The 17,465-nt window shown below is 48.7% G+C and overlaps 1 protein-coding gene across 1 annotated transcript in view; it reads left to right on the plus strand.

Annotated features, from left to right (window-relative positions):
• enkur (enkurin, TRPC channel interacting protein) overlaps positions 1-17,465 on the plus strand; it is a 30,148-nt gene that overhangs the window by 4,049 nt on the left and 8,634 nt on the right. Inside the window, exons 2-3 of the mRNA XM_078200273.1 lie at positions 4,476-4,621; positions 9,465-9,685. Coding sequence (XP_078056399.1) covers positions 4,476-4,621; positions 9,465-9,685 — 367 coding nt within the window. The remainder of the gene's footprint in view (positions 1-4,475; positions 4,622-9,464; positions 9,686-17,465) is intronic.

Consider the following 17,465-nt stretch of genomic DNA (forward strand, 5'->3'; position numbering starts at 1 on the left):
CGGGGGGGATGGGGGGAGAACGGGGGGGATGGGGGGAGACGGGGGGGATGGGGGGAGACGGGGGGATGGGGGAGACGGGGGGGGGATGGGGGAGACGGGGGGGAAATGGGGAGACGGGGGGGGATGGGGGAGACGGGGGGGAAATGGGGAGACGGGGGGCGATGGGGGAGATGAGGGGATGGGGAGAAGGGGGGTGATGGGGGAGACGGGGGGGATGGGGGAGACGGGGGGGGGGGATGGGGGAGACGGGGGGGGGGGATGGGGGAGACGGGGGGGATGGGGGAGACGGGGGGGGATGGGGGAGACGGGGGGGATGGGGGAGACGGGGGGGATGGGGGAGACGGGGGGACAGGGGACGCGGGGGGATTGGGGAGACGGGGGGGATGGGGAGATGGGGGAGACGGGGAGAATGGGGATGGGGGAGAATGGGGATGGGGAGAGGGGGGGATGCGGGAGACAGGGGGGATGGGGGAGACGGGGGGAGGAGGGGGATGGGGGAGACCGGGGGGACGGGGGAGAGGGGGGATGGGGGAGATGGGGGCAGGGGAGGTAGGACGGAGATGGGGGAGGGGAGGACACGGGGGGCGGGGGAGGGGGGACGGGGGTGGGGGAGGGGGGACGGGGGGAGGGGGAGGGGAGGACACGGGGAGGGGGGAGGGGAGGACAGGGGGGGAGGGGGCAGGACACGGGGGGGGGAACGGGGGACAGGGAGGGGAAGGGGGGAGAGGGAGAGGGGGACGGCGGGGGGGACGGGGGAGGGGGGACGGGTGAGGGGCACAGGGGATGGGGGATGGGGGCGGGGGGACGGGGGGGGCGAGGGGGGACGAGGGGGGAGGGGGGGACGAGGGGGAGGGGGGACGAGGAGGAGGGGGGGGCGGAGGAGGGGTGGTCCGGGAGGGGGAGGGGTAGTCGGGGGAGGGGGAGGTGTGGTCGGGGGGAGAGGGGTGACAGGGAGAGAGGGGGGGGAAGAGGGAGAGGGAGGGGGGAAAGGGAGGGGGGAGAGGGGAGGGGAAAGGGGGGGAGGGGGACGGGGGGGAGAGAGGGAGGGGGATGGGGGAGAGGGGGACGGTGGGGCAGAGAGGGAGAGGGACGTTGGGGCAGAGAGGGGAGGGGGACGGGGGCGGGTCGAGAGGGAGGGGGATGGGGCGAGAGAGGGAGGGGGACGGGGCGAGAAAGGGAGGCGGACGGGGCGAGAGAGGGAGGGGGACGGGGCGAGAGGGGGAGGGGACGGGGCGAGAGGGAGGGGGACAGGGCGAGAGAGGGAGGGGGACGGGGCGAGAGGGGGAGGGGGAGGGGGGACGGGGCGGGAGGGGGACGGGGCGAGACGGGGCGGGGAGAGAGGGAGGGGGATGGGGGGAGAGAGGGAGGGGGGAGAGAGGGAGGGGGACAGGGGGTGGAGGGGGACGGGGGGGAGAGAAGGAGGGGGAGAGAGGGGAGGGGGACAGGGGTGGGAGAGAGGGAGGGGGACAGGGGGGTGGAGAGAGGGAGGGGGACAGGGGTGGAGGGAGGGAGGGGGACGGAGGGTGGGAGAGGGGAGGGAGGGACGGTGGGGGAGAGGGAGGGGGACGGTGGGGGAGAGGGAGGGGGACGGTGGGGGAGAGGGAGGGGGACGATGGGGGAGAGGGAGGGGGACAGTGGGGGGAGAGAGAAGGGGACAGGGGGGAGAGAGGGAGGGGGACGGAGGTGGGGGGAGAGAGTGAGGGAGATGGTGGGAGAGAGGGAGGGGGACGGGTGGGCGGAGAGAAGGAGGGGGATGGACTGGAGAGAGGGAGGGGGACGGAGGGGGGGAGAGAGGGAGGAGGATGGGTGGGGGGAGAGGAGGGAGGGGAAAGGGAGGGGGACGGCGGGGCAGGGAGGGGGGGGGAGAGAGGGAGGAGGATGGGGGGGGAGAGAGGGAGGGGGAAAGGGAGGGGGACGGCGGGACAGGGAGGGGAGGGGGACGGCGGGGCAGGGAGGGAGGGGGCGGCAGGGCAGGGAGGGAGGCGGGTGGCGGGGCAGGGAGGGAGGGGGGCTGCGGGGCAGGGAGGGGAGGGGGATGGCGGGCAGGGAGGGAGGGAGGGGGCGGCGGGCAGGGAGGGAGGGGGCGGCGGGGCAGGGAGGGAGGGGGCGGCGGGGCAGGGAGGGAGGGGGCGGCGGGGCAGGGAGGGAGGCGGGCGGCGGGGCAGGGAGGGAGGCGGGCGGCGGGGCAGGGAGGGAGGGGGGCGGCGGGGCAGGGAGGGAGGGGGCGGCGGGGGCAGGGAGGGAGGGAGGCGGCGGGGCAGGGAGGGAGGGGGGCGGCGGGGCAGGGGAGGGAGGGGGGCGGCGGGGCAGGGAGGGAGGGTGGCGGCGGGGCAGGGAGGGAGGGGGGCGGCGGGGCAGGGAGGGAGGGGGGCGGCGGGGCAGGGAGGGAGGGGGGCGGCGGGGGCAGGGAGGAGGGGCGGCGGGGCAGGGAGGGAGGGGGCGGCTGGGCAGGGAGGGGAGGGGGGCGGTGGGGCAGGGAGGGAGGAGAGGGAGACGGTAGGGAGAGAGGGAGGAGAGGGAAGGGGGAGTGGGAGAAGGAGTGGTATAGGGGGAGGGGGACAGAGGGGGGAGGTACAGGGAGGGAGGGGGAACAGACGGAGGGGGCAAGGGGGACGCGGGGGAAGAGAACGAGGGGGACGCGGGGGAGAGACGAGGGGACGCGGGGGAGAGAACGAGGGGGACGCGGGGGAGAGAACGAGGGGGACGCGGGGGAGAGAACGAGGGGGACGCGGGGAGAGAACGAGGGGGACGCGGGGGAGAGAACGAGGGGGACCGGGGGAGAGAACAGAGGGGGACGCGGGGGAGAGAACGAGGGGGACGCGGGGGAAGAGAACGAGGGGGACGCGGGGAGAGAACGAGGGGGACGCGGGGGGAGAGAACGAGGGGGACGCGGGGGAGAGAACGAGGGGGACGTGGGGGAGAGAACGAGGGGGACGAGGGGGACACGGGGGTGAGAACGAGGGGGACGGGGAGGAGAGGGGGAGGGAGGGGGACGGGGGGAGAGAGGGAGGGAGGGGGACGGAGGGAGGGAGTGGGACGTGGGGAGAGAGAGAGGGAGGGAGGGCGAACGGGGGGGATAGAGGGAGGGCGACGGGGGGAAGAGAGGGAGGGGGCGTGGGGGAGAGAGGGAAGGGGATTGGGGGGGAGAGAGGGAGGGGGATGGGGGGGAGAGAGGGAGGGAGGGTGGGGGACAGGGGGACGCGGAGGGAGGGAGGAAGACCGGAGCGAGGGAGGGGAATGGGGGAGGAGGAAGGGCGCTGGAGGGGAGAGGGAAAGGGAGGAGTTGGAGGGGGACGGGTGGAGAGGGACACGGGGAGAGGGGGAGGGAGAGGGGAGGGGGACAAGGAGGGAGAGGGAGGGGGATCGAGGGAGAAAGATTTGGACAGGGAGAGGGAGAAGTTCTCCCACCTCTTCCCACGTACCCCTCTCTCCCTCCCCCCCCGCCCCCCTTTCCATTTTGTTTCAAATGCTCTGAGCATTGAGGTAGAAAACCTTAAGATGGGCACTCTTAATATTTCTTTTCCCGTTCCTATTACTTTTTACTCTGTCCTTAACTGACTCTGGCCCTTGATTTCTCTGCCTATCACTTTCCTTATTCTCCTGACTGTCTTTTCCTCCTGTTCTTCATTTCCTCTGCTCTGAATCCTTGCAAATGTTCCCATCCCCCTGCCATATTAGTTTAAACCCTCCCAAACAACTCTAGCATGTAGCCCCTCAAGGACATCAGTCCCGACCCTGCCCTGGTGTAACCCATCCAGTTTGTACAGGTCCCACCTCCCCCAGAACTGGTCCCAAGGATAGGCCCCACTATCTTTAGCAGCTTTCATCAAAGACCTTCCTTCTACCATATGGTCAAAAATAGGGACAACTCCTCAGATACTGAAACAGTCCATGTCCAAATGCAGCAAGGCCTGGTCAATATCCAGGCTTGGGTTGACATGTGGCAAGTAACATTTCACTGTATAAAGGTGGATGTAGTGTGCCTCTGGTGCAACCTGACCTGTCTGACATCCATCCTTTGGACATCCAGTATAGAAAGATTCTTATGAGGAAATCATGGTGCAGATTTGGCAGGAGGTGGGGAGGGGAGGTCAGTGTCTGGACAATAAGCAATAAAACATCTTAATATGTATGTGACAACAGCCAATAGAACATAAGTTTAAAAGAAGGCGGCTTAGAAGTCCCTGGGCAATTTGTAAACAAATATTCATACTGGGATCACAAAATGAATTTCTGTATAAAGCAATCCAAAAGAAAGTATTGTATGATTTAAATATAACTTTGTTTCTTGCAGTGCAGCATTCTATTTTTAAACTTCAAGAACCTTGGATTGAAATTACTAGTTCTACCTATGAACTGGGTTTTACTTTTTTAAAGTAAAACATGCATTGCTTGTTCCAAAACAACAGCTTGTTGCTTTGTTCATGTGAAAATGCTCAAAAATATTTAGAAAGCTTTTGATTCTTTTTTGCCAGGTATCACTCACCGCAACGGAAAGTTGCACAAAGAGACTGGGATAGTAAGAAATCAGCACACAAAACAATGGGCTTACCCAAAGTTGAGCCTCCTTGCCCAAAACATCATCTACTGAAGCATTCCAAGGAACCAAAGCTTCCAGAAAGTAAGCCTCTTGTAAAATATTGCAAAATATTTTATACCTTCAAATATCTAACTGTAGAATCTCAAATAAACACTTCAGTTTTCTGTGTGACATTCAACACATACTTCCAGGTACTTCAGTTTTTCTTTCAGAAGGTTCAACTCACTTTGAAATGGAAGCATTGTGTGGATGCTATATGCAAGTTGGGGGTTGTTCCGCAAGCTTATCCACAGCACATGACTTTTAGGGGATGTTGGAACAGATATAAAGGATCAGAGTTAATGGAAAGATAGGCAATGAAGGTGTGGGTGAAAGAAAGGGAATGGGGGTCAGTGAGGAACAGAATCCCATTATGATTTTGCAATGGGATATAGATAGATGGGTGACTAGGTGAAAATGGAGTTTAATGTGGGAAAGTAGTTTGAGGCCATGTACTTTGGTAGGAGGAATCAAAAGGCAGATTATTGTTTAAGTGGAGAGAGACTGCAGGTGAGTGAAGTACAGAAGGATCTAGGTGTTCTAGTGCATGAATCACAAAAAGCTAGCAGACAGGTCCAACAAGTAGTTAAGAAGGCAAATGGCATTTTGGCCTTTATAGAGAGGTTTTGTTGTAATTGTACAGGGTGTTGGTGAGGCCTCACCTGGAATACTGCGTACAGTTTTGGTACCCTTACCTAAAAAAGGACATAGTCACATTGGAGGCAATGCAAAGGAGATTCACCAGGCTAATTCCAGGGATGAGAAGGTTGTCCTATCAAGAGAGACTAAATAGTCTGGGTCTATATTCCTTGGAGTTTAGAAGAGTGACCTTATTCAAACATATAAGATCCTGAGGGGGCTTGACAAGGTAGATGGTGAGATGTTTCACTAGTGGAAGAGTCGAACAATGGGACAAAGTGACAAGATAAAGGCTGGTCATTTGAAACTAAAATGAGAGGAAATTTTGTCTCGCAGAGAATGGTGAATCTCTGGAATTCTCTACCCCAAAAGTGGTGGAGGCTGGATCATTAGAAGTATTTAAAATGGAGGTGGATAAATATTTGATAGATTGAGAAATAGAGGGCTATGGGAAATTACACAAATAAGGAGTTGATGCCGGCATAGATCAGCCATGATCGTATTGAGTGGCAGGGCAGACTTAAAAAGGCTTGGTGGTGTACTCCTCCTTCTGTCTCTTGTATTTAGCCTCTTGAGCCTTTCCTGCTATTCAGTAAGATCATGGCTGATTTGTGACTTTAGTCTCAAAAACTTGCTTTTAAAAGAGTGGAGGAATCTGGTAAGGAAGAGGAAATGGGGTAGAGTCAGGTCATTGGGGTGTTGGACAGAAAGAGGGAGAATGACGGTCAGCAGATGGTTGGGGCAAGAGTGATCATGAAGTGCGATCAGAGCCGGCTCAAGCAGACTCCAGGAGGTAAAAGAGAAGGAGCTTGGGAATGGGGAAATAAGTGGAGACCAGAGTAGAGCTCAGGTAGGGAAAGAAAGAGGTTGAATCAGGGGCATTGGAGACTAGAGTTAAGCAAACTGAGGGTCAGGAGGGCTGGGGCTCAGAGGCAACAGGGAAGTGGGTTGGATGTGGAGACCAATATTTTTTTTTGCAGATGTATTAGCATGGATAGAGGATTGGTTAACTAACAGAAAGCAAAGAGTGGGGGTAAATGGATGTTTTTCTGGTTGGCGATCAGTGACTAGTGGTGTGCCTCAGGGATCAGTGTTGGGACCGCAATTGTTTACGATTTACATAGATGATTTGGAGTTGGGGACCAAGTGTAATGTGTCAAAATTCACAGATGACACTAAGATGAGTGGCAGAGCAAAGTGTGCGGAGGACACTGAAGGTCTGCGAAGGGATATAGATAGTCTTAGTGAGTGGGCGAGGGTCTGGCAGATGGAGTACAATGTTGGTAAATGTGAGGTCATCCATTTTGGTAGGAATAACAGCAAAATGGACTATTATTTAAATGGTAAAAAATTGCAGCATGCTGCTGTGCAAAGGAACCTGGGTGTCCTTGTGCAAGAATGACAAAGAGTTGGTTTGCAGGTGCAGCAGGTAATTAAGAAGGCAAATGGAATTTTGTCCTTTATCGCTAGAGGGATGGAGTTTAAAAACAGCGAGGTTATGTTGCAGCTGTATAGGGTGCTGGTGAGGCCACACCTGGAGTACTGTGTACAGTTTTGGTCTCCTTACTTGAGAAAGGGCATACTGGCACTGGAGGGGGTGCAGAGGAGATTCACTAGGTTGATTCTGGAGTTGAGAAGGTTGGCTTATGAGGAGAGACTGAGTAGACTGGGGCTATACTCATTGGAATTCAGAAGAATGAGGGGAGATCTTATAGAAACATATAAGATAATGAAGGGAATAGATAGGATAGAAGCAGGGAAGTTGTTTCCACTGGTGGGTGAAACTAGAACTAGGGGGCATGGCCTCAAAATAAGGGGGAGTAGATTTAGGACTGAGTTGAGGAGGAACTTCTTCACACAAAGGGTTGTGAATCTATGGAATTCCCTGCCCAGTGAAGCAGTTGAGGCTACCTCATTGAATGTTTTTAAGACAAGGATAGATAAATTTTTGAACAGTAAAGGAATTAAGAGTTATGGTGAGCGGGCGGGTAAGTGGAGCTGAGTCCACGAAAAGATCAGCCATGATCTTATTGAATGGCGGAGCAGGCTCGAGGGGCCAGATAGCCTACTCCTCCTCCTAGTTCTTATGTTCTTATGAAAGTGGAGTCACATTTGGTGAAGAAGGCATTCTGCATGCTTGGTTTCATTGGTCAGAACATTGAATACAGGAGTTGGGACTTCTTGTTGAAGTTAGTAAGGCCACACTTGGAATAAGGCTGTGTCCTCAGCCCCTTACTATCCTCCATATACACCTATGACTGCGGCCAAATTCCCCTCCAACTCTATTTTCAAGTTTGCTGATGACACCACCGTAGTGGGTCAGACCTCAAACAATGACGAGACGAGCACAGGAATGAGATAGAGAATCTGGCGAACTGGTGCGGCAACAATAATCTCTCTTCAATGTCAACAAAACCAAAGAGATAGTCATTGACTTCAGGAGGCGTAGTGGAGAACATGCCCCTGTCTACATCAGTGGGGACAAAGTGCCAGGTGGGCGCCTGGAACTCGCTGCCAAGTAAAAGGGTAAGAGGTTTTAGTTAAGTCAAGCAGCATGGAGGGCTGAAGGGCCTGTTCCCGTGCTGTAATTTTCTTTGTTCTTTGAAGTCGAAATGGTCGAGAGCTTCAAGTTTTTAGGTATCCAGATCACCAACAATCTGCCCTGGTCCCCCAATGCCAACACTATAGTTAAGAAAGCCCAGCAACGCCACTACATTCTCAGAAGACTAAGGAAATTTGGTATGCCCACTACAACCCTCACCAATTTTTACAGATGCACCATAGAAAGCATTCTTTCTGGTTGTATCAGAGCTTGGTATGGCTTCTGCTCTGACCAAGACCGCAAGAAACTACAAAGGGTCGTGAATAAAGGCCAGTCCATCAGTCAAACCAGCCTCCCACCCATTGACACTGTCTACATTTCCCACTGCCTCAGAAAAGCAGCCAGCATAATTAAGGACCCCACACACGCCAGACATACTCTCTTCCACCTTCTTCCATCGTGAAAAAGATACAAAATCTGAGGATACGTACCAACTGATTCAAGAACAGCTTCTTCCCTGCTGCCATCAGAATTTTGAATGGGCCTACCTCACATTACGTTGATCTTTCTCTACACCCAGCTATGACACTACATTCTGCACTCTCTCGTTTCCTTTTCTATGAACGTTTTGCGTTGTCTGTATAGTGCGCAAGGAGCAATACTGTTCACTGTATACCAATACATGTGACAAATTAAATCAAATCAGTTCTGGTCACCTTATTATAGAAATGATGTTATTAAACTAGAAAGAGTGCAGAAAAGATTTACTAGGATACTACCGGGATTTGATAGTTTGAGTTATAAGGAGAGGCTGGATCAACTAGGACTTTTTTCCCTGGAGCGTAGGAGGCTGAGTGGTGATCTTATAGAGGTCTATAAAATAATGAGGGGCATAAATCAGCTAGATAGTCAACATCTTTTCATAAGGTAGGGGAGTCTAAAACTAGAGGGCATAGTTTTAAGGTGAGAGGAGAGAGATACATAAAGGTCCAGAGGCGCAATTTTTTCACACACAGGGTGGTGAGTATCTGGAATGAGCTTCCAGAGGTAGTAGTAGAGACGGGTACAATTTTGTATTTTAAAAAGCATTTAGACAGTTACATGGGTAAGAGGGTATAGAGGAATATGGGCCAAACGTGGGCAATTGGGGCTAGCTTAGTGGTTAAAAATTGGGTGGCATGGACAACCATGCTGTAAACCTCTATGGCTGCCAATTACATATAAACTATTGGTAAGTTTTTCTATTACTGTTGGTTATGAGGAGAGTCTCAGTGTTCTTAGTATTACTGTTAGTTATTGCTGCAATTTTTGTGCGTTACTATTACTGATGGAATCAAGGTTCCTACCGCACTTCTGATTTTTCTTAACTTTTTTTTCCTCTACTCCAGGGATGTAGGAACCAATTGCAGTGATCTAACTACCACCATAGCTGAGATCAGTTAACTTAGCATAGACTTGGACCTTTACATTGCTTAGTGCTACATCAGACAGTGCCTCCAGTTGTTGGAGAGCCAATTAGGAATTTTCTGTAAATTCATTCATTGCTCCACAGGTAGCTGGGATGTGTCACTTCTCAGCAAGACAATGGATGGGGGAACCATCATTCTGCACCTCTTTCTGGGCCGTTGCTGAACAATGATGGTGGTCATAAAGGAAATCTGCAACCTACATCAACTCAGGAACATAATCTGTTTCATTCCACAGGGAAACCTTACAAAGTCCCTGTGGAAGGAATAAAATCCTCTATCCCATCTGACAAGCCAATGATGGGACTTCACACCAAGAAAAACTTTGTTCAAGCGAATGTAGTCGACGTTCAGATGTCAGTGCCCAAGAAACCTGTGCCCATCCTTGTTGATACCAGAAGAGGAAATAGAATGTTACTGGAACCATCAGGGCTTCTTCCAACACTCCTGTACAGAAAGGTAGATACCAGCATTTGTGTGTTAATAGATTGGAATAAATGTTTGCTGTCTTTTTATCAACATTTCATATAAACTTTTATATCCTTCACCAGATACAAAGGAAACGTTATACATGTTTGTCCTACACCAAACATTTACAGTCCCCTGAAAGAAAATAGTGTCTCCCCCAAATATTCAAATGTCCCATTCATCTGCAGCCGGTCACCATGACAATTTGAAACTAGAGAAGTAATTTCTTCCCTTATTATTTTTCAGACTCCACATGCTAGGAACTGGCATTATATTGAAGCATGGATTTTTAACACTACTGCTTTATCTTCTTGATAGCTGTAAAATATTTTAAATCAGTTTTTCCCTGAACCTGGGTCAATTTAGGTCAAACATAAGATCGACTTTCTGGAACAAGATATAATTCATTTAAGAAAATTATCCAATCGGAGTTTTCCATCTGAATGTCTGTGGCTCATTGAGTAAATGAGTATCATACCAAAATATGGACTTAAAAGAGAATTGTTTATATGTATTAGGAATGATAACATAAGAACATGAGGTTAAGTACGTACATTTCAAAAAGTGTCTTAAAGCATTGATGTTTACAAGCAGTTTATGTTTTTAAAATAATCTTATTTGTGGGCCTTCAAAAGAGCAGTATATATTTATTTTGTCTACTGAATAATGAATCAAAAATAGTAATACAACTTAAAGAGCTTGATTGCATATTAACAACAACTTGTATTTATATAGCATCTTTAAAGTAATAAAATGTCCCATGCACTTTACAGGAGTGTTACAAAGCAAAATTAAACATCGAGCTACATAAGGTGACTTTAGAGCAAATGACTAAATGCTTTATCAAATAGGTAAGTTTTAAGGAACATATTAAAGGAAATAAGATAATTAGAGAGGCAGAGATATTCAGGGCGAAAATTCCAGTGTTTAGGGCCAAGGTAGCTGAAGACATAACCACCAATGTTGCAACAATTAAAATTGGGGAAGTTTAGGAGGTCAGAATTAGAGGAGAGCAGATAACTCTGAGGGGCAGCAAGAGATTATTAAGATACAGAGTGGGGCAACAGTAGGTCTTGAAAACAAGGAAGAGAATTTGAAAATTAAGAAGCTGTTTAACCAAGAGCAGTGGGTATAACAGTGCTGGGTGAATGGGACTTGGCATGAGTAACAATCTGAGCAATGCCGTTTTGTGTGACCTCAAGTTTACAGAGGGCTGAATGAAGGAAGTCAGCCAGGAGTGTGTTGGAATAGTCAAGTCCAGAGGTAACAAATTCATGAATGAGGTTTTCAGTAGCAGAGGAGGCATGGCAGGGCCAAGTAGGTGACGTTATAGAGGTGGAAATAGGCAGTCTTATTGATAACACGGCTTTGTGGTTAGAAGATCATCCTGGGTCAAATATGATTCCAAATTTGTGAAGCACCTGGTTTAATTTCAAACTGTTGCCAGAAAGAGGAATGGAGTCAGTAGCTAATGACCAGAGTTTTGGGGAATATGGGGTTAGGACCAAGGGCAATTGTTGTCATCCCAATACTTAATTAGAGGTAATTTCTGCTCATCCACTACTTGGGGCTGAAGTTCGCGGTCCTGATGTGGGTGGGTGCAGAATTTTCCATTGCTGTACCACTCCCCAACTTTCCCTCCATCCTTCAAAACGTCAGAAGTGGGGAGTTTTGCTGATGATTGTAGAAAGTTCAGCACCATTCATGACTCCTCAGATACTGAAGCAGTCCATGTCCAAGTGTAATAAGACCTGGATAATTAATATCCAGGTTTGGGCTGACAAGTGGCAAGTAACATTCTGGTCACACAAGTGCCAGGCAATGACTATCACTAACAAGAGAGAATCTAACTATTGTCCCTTGAAATTCAGTGGCATTACCATTACTGAATCCCCCACTATCAACATTCTAAGGGTTACCATTGACCAGAAACTGAACTGAACTAGCCATATAAATACTGTGGCTACAAGAGCAGGTCGGAGGTCAGGATTCCAGCAGAAGCAGTAACACACCTGTTAACTCCCCAAAGCCTGTCAACAATCTACAGGGCATAAGTGTGATAGAATATTCTCCCTTTGCCTTGATGAGTGCAGCTCCAACTGAAGCTTGAAGTTTGACATCATCCACAACAAAGCAGCAGGCTTGATTAATATCCCTTCCACAAACATTCACTTTCTCCAGCACCAATGCAGAATAATAGTGTATACCATCCACAAGATGCACTGCAGGAACTCACCAAGGCTCCTTAAACAGCATCTTCCAAACCCACTGTCACTACCATCTAGAAGGACAAGGGCAACATATGCAAGAGAACACCACCACCTGGAAGTTCCCCTCCATGCAACGTACCAGCCTCACTTGGATATATGTCACCATTCCTTCAATGTTGCTGGGTCAAAATCATGGAACACCCCCCCCCCTGCCCCAACAGCACTGTGGGTGTGCCCACATCATTGAGACTGCAGCAGTTCAAGAAGGCTACCACGTCAAGTACAATTGGGGATGGGCAATGAATGCTGGCCTAGCCAGTGAAGCCCACATCCCTTGAATGTATAAAATAAAAGTGAAAGAGTCCTATAGTACTAGAAATGGGCACCAATGTAAAGTCCTTCCAATGGCTATCCAAAAACAGGTCTTGAGTATGAGGAATTATCCTGCAAAACCTAAAAAAGTAACATACATTATTGATGTCTCCTTTAATTCTCTTAGTGAATTAGCACAATGCTAATTCAGTACCAGCACAAATGATGAACAAGGAGTAGAATTAAGACAATGTTTTTTGTTTTCCATTTCAAACTGACAGCTATCTAAAGATCTTTAAGACAAAGTTGTTGGCATAGCTTTGAAGCAAGTGCTGCTTCCCCTTTCTGGTCCTTTTTTTTAAAGAGGGCATTGCCTCTAAGAACCACAGCTGGATTCCCTCAAAGCAGGTTCATCACCAACAAACAGAGGTAAATGGGTTGGGCAAGTGAGAACCGATGGGAATTCCTTATTCTGCTGCATTAAACAGCTGCCCTCAGTCAAATCTATTGTTGACACAGACCCCTCGAGGCTGCAGAAATCCTAGGACAACATGAAATGAATGGGGCCATAGGAGTCTTGCCCCTTTTCCTAGTGCTTTATGACTAGTGAATAAACATTCCACAAAGTACAGGAAAATTAGAGCTTGAATATGTAGGAAATTGAACAGGAGGATGAAGCAAAGTGTAAATTCTCTTAGTTGATGCACAGTGCTAACTCTGTACTAGCACACATGATGAACAAGGAGTAGAACTAAGACAATGAGGCATTCATTTTTTGTTTTGCATTTCAAACTGACAGCTGTATAAAGATTTTTAAGACGAAGTTTTTAGCATAGCTTTACATTACAGTAATATTCTCACACCTTGTAAGGGCAAGGTGTCTCGATCAGGATAGGAAGAGTACACAGTTTATCTCGGCTCAGCACTCCCCAGGTTGCACCATTAGTTTAACCATCCACTTAAATGGCCATTTATTCACCTTTGCTGCTGTTAAACCCAAAGTAAAAGTAACTTTAATCAAGCTTCTCTCAATAAACTCAGAAGGATTGATTGATTATGAAACAAAACTTGTTTTAAAAAAACAAGTTGCAAGAATTAGTTAACACACACTTTAACTATCTATTCCTTTCAAAAATGCATGCTCACCCATTCCCGCGCACCGCGCACCCCCCCCCCCCCCCCCCCCCCCCCACACACACACACACACACACACACACACCCACACACACACACGATAAACATACGATCTCTACAGAGATGAGCTTTGGAGGATAGGCTTTATAGAATAAAGGATAAAGTTTGATGGTTTTGACACTGTTGATTTGGATCTCCCTCACGTCCCAGTTGGGGTTTGGAGGTTCTCACCAGCAGAGCTTCACCATGGGGGAATCGGGATCAATCCCTCGTGTCTGAGCCTCTCGGATTTCCAAAGACAGACAAGTTCCACTCAACTGAGGATTCTTAGCTGGATACTTCCTAAAACTTTATTTGTAAAATAAAACTTAATGTCCAAATAATGCAATGTCCTTCCAAATTTAATAATAAAAACCCAGTTCATGACGATATGGTTTTCCCAACAAAGGTTTCCAAAGGAAAGGTTACACTATGGTTTCTAATCTGACAAAATGATTTCCTCAGATGAATTGTTTGCTGTGATTGAAGTGATATTGAACCCCAGCACCTTAAGGTATAAGTTACAGTTAGAAGTTGTTGGAAAACTGAAGGAAGCTCATGAAAAGCTGCTGGTCGAATTAAGAAATTTAAGAATATATTTTCCAAAAGGCTAATTTATTTAAATCAACATTGAAGCATAGAGAATAGTGTTGTCCTAATGTTAATTTGGTGGATGTAATTTTCAAATCATTAAGCAAACTTAGATAATGATAAGTGCAAGGAGTGAGCTAGAAAGAAAACTGACAGCTTACCAACAAGAAAGAGGATAGTTTGCACCAGTATACCTTGGAGATGGAACAGAAGTAGCACAGGGGAGACTGAACTGTTCAATATCACAGTTTACATGTTACTCAAGGAGAGAGCTTGTATGTATTTATGTATGCATAAGAGCTTGTATGTATGTACAAGACCTATTGAGTTTGCTTGTGAGGTTGTGGTTGAAAATCAATACTAAATAGTAATTTTCAAAGAATAATCTCTCAATTATCAAAGCTCAATCGTACAATACTCCTTTTATTAATGTTCATGGCAGAAGATTTGTGTGTATGTTTATGATCTAATTTTTTTACCTCCTCCCAAGTGGGTATGTGTGGGCTGGTGCTTGAAGAAGTTAAGGTGCCATGACAGAGTGACTGAGTCAAGAACAGCAATGGATACTGTGGAGCTGTCAGTTTTCTCAATGACGTATACAAAGAACATTTATTTTAAGAGTGTGCACTCTAAATTGTGAATAATGTGTGACTGAGTAATGATGGGGGGTTTTCAAATAACCAGAATTGTCTGTAAATTACAAACACTAAGCACCATAACCAATTTTATCTCATTACCATCTTGAACCTGACAGCTCTCCACCAACTTCTTCACCTCCCCTTACCTCTGCGATTTGTCTTTGAGGAAATATAGAGCTTCCTCCTCATGTCTTCTCAGGCCTGATGGTTCCCGTTTTTCCAGAAGTGGCGTCACTTTTGCTCTGATTGGGGTTAGCACTGCTGCCTCACAGTGCCAGGGGACCTGGGTCCAATTCCCAGCTTGGGTCACTGGCTATGCAGAGTCTGCACGTTCTCCCCGTGTCTGTGTGGGTTTCCCACACAGTCTGAAAGACTTGGTTCGGTGCATTTGCCATGCTAAATTCTTCCTCAGTGAACCCAAACAGGCGCCAGAGTGTGGCGACGAGGAGATTTTCACAGTAACTTCATTGCAGTGTTACTGTAAGCCTATTTGTGACACTAACAATTTTTTAAAAAATGCTTCTCTGCATAGAAGATAGATTTAGACAGGCTACTAATTAACTGCTTATTTACTTTCACCTAGACATTCAATTATGATCATTTCTTTCAGGTACAGAGAATGCAATGACTGTTTTTTCACAAACACAGTAGAAAATGTGATGTGGGAATGTGCTGGGTTCCTTTAGACTTCTTACTGTGTTTACCCCTGTCCAACGCCGACATCTCCACATCATTCCTGAATCACAGTCAGCAGAGACTTATTACACGGTGTAGTTTATTCACTCGCTCAGCAGCTACTTCAACATTTGTGCACTGCCCGCGCTCCCGGAGATAACTCCCACACTACTGACATGTGACTTCTTTTGTAGCCACGTCATCACGTTATTATGGGGAACCAGTGATGTAGTGGTATTGTCACTGGACTAGTAATCCAGAGAGCCAGGTCAAGATCTGGGGATCCAGGTTCAAATCTCACCATGACAAATGGTGACATTTGAAATCAATAAAAACAATGTGACATTAAAAGTTCCGTGATGACCATGAAACATTTGTCAATTGTTATAAAAACCCAACTGGTTCATTAATGCCCTTTAGGGAAGAAAAACAGCTGCCCTTACTTAGTCCGGCCTACATGTGATTCCAGATCCAGAGCTATGTAGTTGACCCTTAAAATGGAGGGTGGTAAAGGATGGGCAATAAATGCAGGCCCAGCCAGTGATGCTCATGTCCTGTAAACGGATTTTTAAAAAATTGGGCTACATCTTCCCTGTTCAGTTGGAATACACAGTGGTATGAGATGCAGTAGGAAACTATGTACAGACAATTGTGCAACACACAAATGAAACAAGCCAACAATGCCTAACTACTTGCATAAATAGTGAGGTGCAGATTAAACTGTTGCAGCTGGTCCATAGTCCGTCGTTTCTCCTTCTCTTCCTCCCCCCTGCCCCCTCCCCCCGCCCCCCCTTGTTGTAGAAAGATGAGTTTCAAAAGCCAGCTCTAGTTTAGATGATAAAGTACTGGAACCTTGTGTTCACCTTGCTCAGGCACTCTGAGCATGTGGTTATGCTGGTTGGTGGTACTTTCTCGTCTTTCTCTGGCCAGTTCCCTTGGTGTGGCCAATCTGGAAAACTCCATCAGCATATTCTGTGGGAGCAGGACCACTCTAGTAGTCTGTACATCCATTGGCGTGTGGGGTCTGTACCATAGGCCGGATGACTAAAATGCTGTGTCACATGTTGGTACAGATTCCGATAGCTGTAGGAGGAGAATGTGGTTGCATACATAGTCAGTACTGTCTGAAGCTACCACATAACTGTTCGGTTTTGGGGCATGGTTGTCTGCCACCGCCAACTGGTCATGACCACATGCGGTCTGGATCCTGACCAGGTGTTAGAGGGTCGGGTCTGTGAGCATCTCGATCATAGTACAGTTTGTTTCTCAATCTGCATTGCACGAGACATGCTTCATTCACACTGCTTTCCAATCTGGGCTGCAGCAGAACCTTAGCAGCAGGAGTCATGGTCCGGGTATGCCTAGGAAAGAGTCATTGAGCTGATAAGGGCAGGCTCTGTCATGGTAGGCTTTGCAGGCTGAGGAGCACAGCATGATGGTCTGTGCGATCTAGTGCATAATTCTCTCGAAGCTGCTTGTTTGGGAGTACTACCCATTCTGTCAGACCATTTGACCATGACTATAGGAGGCTGCTTGTGATGTGCTTAGTCTCGTGTGTGGCAAAGTTCCAAAATTCAGTGCAGACGAATTGGTGAGCGTTTCCTGTCATGAGTCTCTGTGGGATGCTGTGTGGCGAAGTGTCTCTTGAATTTGATGATGACTGTACTCATCATGTTTGGTAGGTAGTCAAGTTCAAACCACCTGGGATACAAATCAACTAAGACTAAATGTTGTTTACCATTCCATTCAAAGATATCAGCTGCTATGAATGACCATTGGAGGTCTGGGACCTCGCATATATGCAATAGCTCTTTTGCTTGATGCAGCTTGAGTGCATTGCATGGTGCCCGTCTGGAGGAGGTTTTCCTGGAATGTATAAGGGATGGTTTTCTTGACCAATATGTGGAGGAACCAACTAGAGAGCAGGCCATCCTAGACTGGGTATTGTGTATTGCAGGGATTAATGCACAACCTTGTGGTGCGAGATCATTTGGGGAAGAGTGATCATAATATGGTAGTATTCTTCATTAAGATAGAGAGTGACACAGTTAAGTCTTGAGACTAGGGTCCCGAACTTAAGGAAAACTAACTTGATGGTATGAGACGTGCATTGGCTAGGATAAGCTGAAAAAGGATACTTGAGGGATTAACAGTGGATAGGCAATGGTAGAC

This window comes from Mustelus asterias, chromosome 2 (assembly GCF_964213995.1).
Source record: "Mustelus asterias chromosome 2, sMusAst1.hap1.1, whole genome shotgun sequence".
NCBI classification, from domain to species: Eukaryota; Metazoa; Chordata; class Chondrichthyes; order Carcharhiniformes; family Triakidae; genus Mustelus; species Mustelus asterias.